This window comes from Hibiscus syriacus, unplaced genomic scaffold, assembly GCF_006381635.1.
Source record: "Hibiscus syriacus cultivar Baekdansim isolate YM2019G1 unplaced genomic scaffold, ASM638163v2 tig00111330_pilon, whole genome shotgun sequence".
Lineage (NCBI taxonomy): Eukaryota > Viridiplantae > Streptophyta > Magnoliopsida > Malvales > Malvaceae > Hibiscus > Hibiscus syriacus.
This window is the reverse complement of record NW_024063059.1, coordinates 1287308-1297443: the sequence shown is the minus strand read 5'-3', so window position 1 is coordinate 1297443 and position 10136 is coordinate 1287308. Positions and strand designations below refer to the sequence as shown.

Genomic DNA, 10136 nt, shown 5'->3' with positions numbered 1-10136 from the left:
GCATTTAAAACGTCTTTAGAGATTAAAATCCCTAAAAAAGACTAATTTGCTATAGTTTCCTAAATCCATTCTAAACCCAAACTTTGGGAAACTATGGTGGAAATAAGAGATTGTGGGTTTGAATTAAAGCTTGAGATGTGAGGATTAGGATTCTTACCTTCAAAATAATAAACCAAAGCTGCAAGACTTCCAAATTGTAATCTTTGTTCAAACAAGGGGAAGAATGAGAGTGTTTGAATAAGGAAGAAGAATACAAAGCTTTTGGTGGAGAAAAAGAGATGGCATACGTGATATCATCCTTTTTAAATGGGAATTCAATTTTCTATTTGAAAATTTGTGAAATTACACTTTTGGTCACTCCTCTATTTGTCCACTTTTATAAACACTCATTTGCACCAACTATTAGGCTCCAATCAAAGCCCAATTCCACTTAAGTTTGGGTCAAGGTCTCTCCTAGGGTAAGGGATTTACTCAAGGTCCAACTCGGGTTAGCCTGAACTACCAACTCAGTTTTCGGGGTGATACAGTATAGGCTACGCTAGGCTTTTAATGATCAATGTGTGTTGCGGTGAGTCGAGCAACATAATTCACCTATGTGAGAGTGAAGTGGGGTCACTTCAAGGAGACTATCGGGCATAGTTCTCTCAAACTCTTGCAGAATCAGGCAATGTCCAAGGCTTTATGGACATACCCACGGGTATTAAATTCTTGTCAAAGGGGTAGTTGTGTTAAGTATGTTATCGTTTACACAAACGACAAAACAGTTCAAGGACATCGTGTCTATTGTTTAACCAATAAAGTAAATATACTATCAAGGGAATGTCCTAAGGAGGACACCTACATATCCTATACAACTATCAATCGTACAGGCTATCACCACATAGAGTCAAAATGTTTTTGATTAAATCATCAATTTCATTCATGTGGGAGATTATTGGAAAGGGTGAATTACATCGATGGATTTGATATTTATATTAAATTCAGAGTCCTTTTAAATATTGCAAATTAAAATAATATTTATTTAATTTGAATAATAAAAGGAGAAAATATATATTTAATATATAAATTTAAAAAATATTATTATCTATTTAAATTTAGATATTAAAAGAGTTTTGGTTTGAGTAAAACTCTCAGGTTTAATATTTTAAATTTAAAAGATAATATTATTTGTTTAAATTTAGATATTAAAAGAGTTTTGATTATATTAAAACTCTCAGGTTTAATATTTTAAATTTAAAATATATTATTTTCTGTTTAAATTTAGATATTAAAAGAGTTTTAGTTTGAGTAAAACTCTCTCAAAATTCCCCTATAAATACTGAGCAATCCTCTCAATTTTTCATATCTCAGAATTCAAGAAGTTTTCTTCTCTTGAAAAATATTCTCTTTCTTAGAAAATATTCTTTTTTCCCTTATGGCCCGTTTGGATCAAAGAATTTACCATTCCCAGTAGGCATGGTTTCCTGATAAAGGATACCCATATTTAATTGGGGTATGATTCTCAAGTGAGGGTAATGTTATCATACTAATAGTATATTTTGGGGTTTTATTCCTAGAATGTTTTAGGTTTTATTTTATTTCCGTGCTAAGTTGCGAAAATTTCATTGTTTCCCGGTGAGATTCATCCTTTGCTTTCTCTATGTTTACCTCCATTCAAACACATTAACTATTTTACTGTGTGTCGTGTTCTTTAAACTGCTAAAACGAAACAATCAAAATCTCTCATTCTCTCTAAATTTTGTTTTTCGTAAAAGCAGGAGAAATAGAAAATGTCAAACTCGCAGTCGGATTCGAGCGTTTTCAGCGTTCGAATTGTGTCCATTGATCATTACATGGCACCGCCAATTCCCGACTTCGATATTTGCTACAGTAGCTTTCAAGGTATCGCTTCCTTTTCAATTTTTCTTTTTATTACCGAATAATTCTAAAACTTTGTTCAGCTACTGTTGTTTTTGAAAAGCTACAATTACTGAATTTTTTGAAGGTGGAAAAGTTAATGAAGTTCCAGTTATAAGAATTTATGGTTCGACACCGGCTGGTCAGAAGACTTGTTTGCATATTCATAGAGTAAGATTCTTGTTCTATTTTCTTTCTTGATTATTGGTTTGGGTTTGTAATTAATTAAGAAAATTGTTGTCTTTTATGAATGGTCGAGGTGTTATTTGTTTTGTATTTGCATATATTATTAACTAAGCCTTTTAAGTACGAATGGGAACGAACCATTTATAGTGCTTATTTGAGTTTGTTTAACTATAATTACTTCCTTTTCTATGAGGTCTTGATTGTTGCATTTTCCTTCTCCTAGGCTTTGCCTTATTTATATGTTCCATTGGCGGATTTGTTACCTCAGAGCACTCCTACACACCAGGAAGGTACTGAGCATGTTTGATACTCTTTGCATTTTGTCTATTGTATGGGTAATAATTGATTTAAATTGCACTCCTTATTTATTTTATAACAGATGATGCATGCACGCATGCCTTAGCTCTTGCCTCAGAAAAAGCCTTGAAGGTATGTTCAGTTAAATTCATGGAGTTGTGATTGTTGATTTGTGCTTTTTTCCTTTTTTCGATTGCTATGTTGCTGATGCAGTAGATATGGTGTGAATTTTTTTGAATTGAACTTGTAGCTGAAAGGTGGTTCTGGTTCAAAACAGCAGCATGTCCATGGTTGCAGCCTTGTACGAGCAAAGAAATTTTATGGTTATCATTCATCCGAAGAGCTATTTGTGAAGATTCACCTGTATCCAAAGACTGTATTATATCATTATCATTATTATTTTTTTAAACAAAGAACATTTTGTATTCACAAGTTAGACTAGATATTGAGGACAAACTGTTGGACTAGATATCGAGGACCTTGACATGATCAAAGCTACCATCCTCATGACGTCTCTCGTGCTGCCAATCTTCTTTTGGTAGGGAATTGATAATGTTTTTCAATGTGTTGTTATCACTATCATTCATGGACTTCATATTTGCTTTGATTTAATGTTTTGGACTTTTTTTATTCCGTTCTAAGACCTGGGCTGACCTGTAAGATAATTTTAGTCATAAGTGGCCTATTATGTTTAGCATACATCTTTTTGATCTAGGAATTTACTTAAAAAACTCATAGGTCATTGGTTATGCAAATTGAATATATTCCAATAAAAAGAAGGATTCAACTGAGTCAGGTAACAAGAATGAGGAACATATATAGTATATACACAAAGATACTTCATAAAAATTTTGGGTTTAAAGTCTCAAGACCCCTTAGGTACTGCTCGACTTCCAAAATTTTGAGCATTGAAGAATTAAGTGTGGGGTCACGGATAATAATTCCTTGCTTGGATATTACAAAGCAGGTTTCAGGTGGTACACCAAAAGATAAAGAAATGAAGGTTTAGCCATACTCATTTGTTGGAATTCCAGAGGCTACAAATTTCAAGAACAATAAATTGGATTGAAAGCTAAGAAAGCCTTCAGTTATTGATGGTTTACCACTAATTAAGTGCTGGTGCTGCCAAGATCAAAGTCTATGGTGTAGTCATACTCAATTGTTGGAATTACAGAGGCTACAAATTTCAAGAACAAGAAAATATACCTGCAATAATTGAGTTGAAAATTCATGACGAAAATGTCACACATGTCAAAACTGAGAGAACTGCTAATACAACAACAATTGAAAATGCGCACAACAATTGTCCGTATATGAGTAACTAATGCACAATCGTTTTGTCACAAATCTGTACCGCTCTCGCTTGCTTCGAGTGTGTCAATTGTTGTTATGAACTCTATGATGATTTCTAGTGATCTGATGAAAGGTAGTTGAATTCTTGAAGACGAAAAGACATGGATATGAATATTACTATTGTGGTTATTATATGTATACGCTATTGAAAATGATAATGCTATGAGCCTATGAGCGGTATGTCTATTATTAAGTTACTAATGCAATGAATACATATACTATTCTAATGTCATCTAAATGGTTGTCCCTTGTTCCCATATGTAATGGGGTAAGGGGGAGGTAAGATAGTAGACTGCCCACAACACTAGGTTGAGAGCAGCTTCCGTAGGAGACCTCCAAATTATGAAATATCCTCCATGGGACTCGATCCCACGACCTCAAGGTTAAGAACATTGTTATGAATATCTTAGGGCAGTAGATGCATAGTATAATCAATTAAACATGTGCCTTATATCACAAGACTATTATTTTCTTACTTATTTGAATTATGTTTTTGTAATATAAATTTATGAGATAAATAATAATGATACAATATGCAGAATTAAGTATAAATATAAAAGATAAATAAATAAATTATTGTATATAGAAGATATAATAAATATTATATCTTAGATAACAAAAATAATTTACATCTTATATTATTATGAATATCTATGATAAATTATTGTATATAGAAGAATGTAAACCTTGTCAATTGAAAAATACAAGAAACCTCCCAGTGAATGCGTCACATATGAACTGAAGCTAGTTTCCACAATGTAAACATTAATATATTTTTAATATATTTTTACCATAAATTATGTAAAATTTAATATTAACTAAAATTAAATTAATACATGATATATTTAAATACTCAAGTAATATATTATCAACAGATAGAATTTTATATAAATAATTTTTATTTAAATATTTAGAATTTTACTTGTTAAAATTATAGAACAATGACAATTTAGTAAAATATACATTCCAGTAATCTTTTATTCCTTCAACCAAACACAGTAATCTTACATTCCTGCCAAACCAACCAAACACAGTAATGTAACATTCCCAGTAATCCTATTCTCTGGTAATCTTTTATTCCCACTAATAATCTTACATTCCGTAAACCAAACGCACCCTTAGTTTTTTCGGTGATAGTCGAAGGCAAGGAAAATTCATGATCTCTACTGTTGTGCTACTGTAGTTTATCATTAAGTTGTTGTATCCTGTGAGACAAACGACCAAAAAATCTCAAGCACCAAGGAGTGGCCGAAAATATGTATTAAGGAAACTGTTTAGCGACATGTCTCAACTGATTCCGATCACAATATCAAATATAAAAGAGTATTTTTATTTCCTTTTTAATTATTTTTTATTATAATGAATTTGATTTCTTCCTTTTACTTTTTCTCAGGTTTTATTATTGTCTCGGATTGTTACTTCGGTCAACAAAATCACCTTAGGTTCCTCGTATTGGCCAAAATCTGTTCTTCATTCGGCATTTGCATGAAATCCTGGATCTTGTTTATACCGATAACTCGACGCCAATTTTCAAAGTTTATGGGGCATCCTCGAAGAGCATGGAACATATCTTCATCATCATCATGACAGAGGGTACAGGTTGATGATGAGGCAAGGTGTCGACAACGCCGTTCTCCATCAGTTAACAGCTTTTCATGGAGAGCTAATCAGAGAAAGGTTATGATTCGTTGCGGAACTTGCATGTTCCAAACCTATTTCCAAGGACCATTGTTTTCTGTTTGCGTCAGGTTTGTCAAAACCTTATAGGCAGGCTTCACTGTGAACATATGGGAATTATCCTTCTTCCGCTTTAATGGAAACCAAACATCCAATCTAACTCTCACCCTCGTAAAACTCTTTAAGCCTCAAATAATTAATTTCAACTCATATTCTAAAAATGTTGTAATAAAAATTTTGAATTGATGCACCATTGTTTGATACATTAGATATGGAAATAGATTGTATACACTTAAACCCATAAATCTGAGAACAATAAAAAGGCTGATAATGGATCTTATGATGGAGAAATTTAAATTTAAACTAATTTCTAGTTCTCTATTTTTTCTAATATGTAACAGGGTGAACAAATTACTCATTTTTTCATCATTGTATTTTTTTTTTTAGCTCCAAAATGAATTTTCTAGTGAAGTTTTTTTTAACCCTTGGTTGTACATTGTGAGCTAAGGTATTTGCAATGAATAATATATTATCACTCATTGATTATAAATAATAGAATGCAAAATAAATGAGAGTCTAAATTAGGGATGGCAAAAAAAAACCCCGAACCCGTCGGGGAAAATCGAAAACCGAATTAAACAGGTCGGGTTTGGGGATGATAAACGGGATGGGGAAAAACCGAATTTTTTAAACGGGGACGGGAACGGGTTTGATAATCCCCGCCCCAATTACCCGAATACCCGACTCGATAAATATTAAAAAAAATTATTTTATATATATATATAATATTAATAAATTTAATTTAAATTAAAAAATATATAATTGTATTGTTGATATGATATGTTATATAAATTAATAAATACAACAACTTGTTCACAAGAGTCCGAAGCATATTCTAAAAGCATCGAATATGATCGTGATGATGGTGACGAGGTACTAAATTGATATACAAGTTATATGTGATATCATTAACTTTTTTATATAAATTTTGGTAGCTTATAATTTTTTTTGTGTAATTATAGCAATCGGGGGTCACAATTGTTTGATGACGGTGGTGGTGTCGTTGACGTAACTTGGAAGTTGAAACTTTTGAAGAATGATTTCGTTTATGTTAGTTGAAACATTATATTATTAGTCGTTGTCATTGTATTTGTCTATTTGAATTGTTTTGTTTTTATATTTTGGATGCATTTGGTGGTGTTTAGCGTTTCAAGTAAGTTTATATCCGATAATGACATTATTTTTTAAATAACTCGCGTCATCGTGTGAAATTTAAACGATAACGGGAATCTCCGCAGTGAAAAATAACCATCTAAGGTAAACGGTTATTTAAATGGGTAATTTTCACCGCAGTTTTCCCCGCGATTTTCCCTGATTACCCGATGGGAATCCTCATTTAAATCCTCGTAGTTTTTTAAACGAAGACGAGTACGAATTTTTTAAATAGAGACGGGACGGAGGGACCCGACCTGAAACCGCCAGTTGCCATCCCTAATCTAAATCTAGGTTTTCACACATTTTAACATGTAAAAGCATGACAACAATACTCCATTGAAATTTAATATTTTTAATTATTCTATTAGTTCTTAGAACTTGTCAATGAATTGATGTATATGGCGGGTAGACTATATGTACATAAAATTACTTAATAAAAAAATATCTAAAATACATTTAAATACTTAATTCCTTTTATCTTAAGGTTATCAATGTTATCATTTAGATGTCTAAAATATCTAAAATACATTTAAGTACTTAATTCCTTTTATCCTAAGGTTATCAATGTTATCATTTAGATGTCTAAGCTATACGTTAAAAAAAATCGTCAACCACTCAAAATATGACATGGGTCATATTTATAAATTTTTAAAAAAATTAAAAAATATTTAAATTATTATTATTTCTAAAACACCTTAAAATATTTTTAAAATCTAAAAAAAATTAAAATTCTTAATCACAAAATATCCATTTCACTTGTTGATCGTCCACCATCGTTGCCATCCCCATTTGTCCTCTACCCATCGATCGAAGCTTACCCAGCCATCGTCAACCATTAATTGTAGGTTCAACCCCCCCCCCCAAAAGTTCCTAAATCTTTAAATCTCAAGACACATCTATCCCAATTAGCGGGTGAGTGGTCGTCGAGCTGGTGGTCGACGGTTGAGTCGGTGATCTTCGTCGGAATTAAAAGTCTTAGGATATTTTATGAAAAAAATATTGAGTTTTTCGAAATTTTATTAATTTTATTTTTTTAAAGAATGAAAGGAAATAAAAAAATCATATTGCATGTCAAATATTGATTGATTGACTGATTTTTAACGATCGTTACGGCGTAGATACCTAAACGACAATGTTAAAAACTTTAGATATTTAAATTGACAAAAAAATATAGACACCTAAATGAAAAAAATACGTATATTTTAGATAGTTTTTATATTAAGCTTATAAAATTATATACTAAAATATAAAAATAACAATAAAATTGGAGACAATTCCCATGTTCAATTACCCAGAAATAGGGACCATCTTTTTACATTTATTATTATGTACAAATGAAGATCTTGTATTAAAGAAAAAACAAGATGAGGAAATTAAGGGATGTGATGCCAAAATTATATAATATAGCGCTTGGTTCATCTAACCACCTAATGTGTAGACTTATTTTATCAAATAATTTAGCTTAAAAACATCATATTAGAGATCCCACCAATTGTATTGTATCCTCTACCATTTCCCTTTTTTATGTGGTATATATCACTTGATTTAACATATAAAAAATTAACTTACAAACTAATATTATTTTGTGATCATATTTTATTTTTATTAAACACACTCATATTTAGTTAAAATTTTAAAGCATTATATTGAGTTTGAAAAAAAAAAAGTTCTTTAAATTCCTTTGAATATTTTGATATTTCAATTTATCTTTATTTAAAAGCTATGATAAGTTGCTTTTGGTAGATAAAAATATAATTAAAAACATTTTATTGAAAGCATACAAGAAGAAATGTAATTATTAATAGGAAGCCAATAATAGATTGTTAATTCATAAGAATATAAATAAATGTATAAACTAAATATAGTAATAAGTTGAAAAGAATGAGTGGGCAAAGCCAAAATAGGAGCCTATGAAGTAAGCTAGTCTAGAAAGGCGCCAGCCACCTAAGAACCAACAGTTATGACTTCTTCTTGGGACCCACCCATGACTCCCAGCAATTACTATTTTTATTTTAATTTATGTTTCTAATAATAATAATAGTTTATTTAATTCCTTCCAACAAATACTTTTAAATATGATGTTTTACCTAAAAAGCACTCTAACAATAAAATATTATTTATTAGGCACTCGTTTTTTAAATATTATCGATCTAGTATCATTTTTGATAAAGTAGGGATCATTGTGTCTTCGTAGGGTTCTGTCCAAGCTGGCGCCACGACAGACCATAAATTCCTTCTATTTATCATTCTATCAAGCTTTAAGAAAGTATATTTATCATTTTTAGAAGCTAATTTTTTTATTATATTATAATCATTTAATAGTTTATTATTTTATTATATTTTATTGTACTAATTTTTTATTACTTTTTGTAATTATAAAATGGTAGGCGGGTTGTTGCGTTTATATGAGAATCATATCTTAAACCATCCGTCCGCCTCCCCCTCCCCTATAAATACATGCCTCCGTTTCAACACTCACACCACAAACAAAAATATTATATTTGTCCTTCTATCTATCAATCTATCAAGCTTTAAGAAGGTATAACTATCATTTTTAGAAGTTAAATTATAATCATTTATTAGTTTATTATTTTATTATATTTTATTGTACTAATTTTTTATTACTTTTTATAGTTATAAAATGACAGGTGGGTTGCAGCGTTTATATGAGAATCATATCTTGAGTCATTTTGTAGATACGATAATAATTGTCAATTTTGTTATTTTATTTATTATGAATGTTTTATTTAGTTATTTTTTAGTATTAGTTTATATTTTTATTTGTATTCTATTTATTTAATTAGGTGAATGATTGTATATTAGATCCATTTATTTGTAATGTTAAGTTAGAGATATCGAGTCGTGTATAGTCATATTTAGTCGTGGCTGGATTCGGTGACATAGCAAAATATGAAGGGCATTGTAACCTTGAACCCAACCTTATTCATGCACTGATTGAGAGATAGAGACTAGAGATACACACATTCTATCTTTCATGTGGGGGTGCACTATTATGTTGGAGGATGTTTTCATGTGGGGCTTCCGGTATATGGGGATGTTATTTCTAGTGTGGTGGATGGTGATTGACATTCCTTATGTGAGGAGTATCTTGGAGGTATCCTGCCTAATTTCAACGGTGGATGAATACAGTTATCATAGTTGGCTACAAATTTTCAATGGTTGAGCAAAGACTGTTCTGAGGAACATACTAAAATATTTGTTTGGGCCTGCACATTACAACTCACAGGAGGGATCTTGATGCATGATAAATCTTGCAACCAAGTTCATTGTATGTGGTTACATCACCTCACATATTTTAGAGTTGCCGGCTCATTCAGTTGGGGCTTCGTAGTTTTGGCATCTCTATATAGAGAAATGTGCCGAACAATTGATTATCGAAAAAATACTATCGGTGAATTTCTCCTTCTTCTTCAGTCCTGGGCATGGTATCGCATGCTCTTTTTATGTCCGGTCTTGAAAAACTTGTTAGTTTTCCCGTTATTATTGAGGTA

General features: G+C 31.1%; 1 protein-coding gene across 1 annotated transcript; it reads left to right on the top strand.

Annotated features, from left to right (window-relative positions):
* Window positions 1-1695: 1695 nt before the first annotated feature.
* Window positions 1696-2929, top strand: LOC120158686 (DNA polymerase zeta catalytic subunit-like). The gene is made up of 6 exons (XM_039169482.1): window positions 1696-1881; window positions 1985-2067; window positions 2306-2372; window positions 2462-2511; window positions 2630-2742; window positions 2875-2929. The coding sequence occupies exons 1-6, from the start codon at window positions 1770-1772 to the stop codon at window positions 2927-2929; spliced, it is 480 nt and encodes a 159-aa protein (XP_039025413.1). The 5' UTR covers window positions 1696-1769.
* The last annotated feature ends 7207 nt before the right edge of the window (window positions 2930-10136 follow it).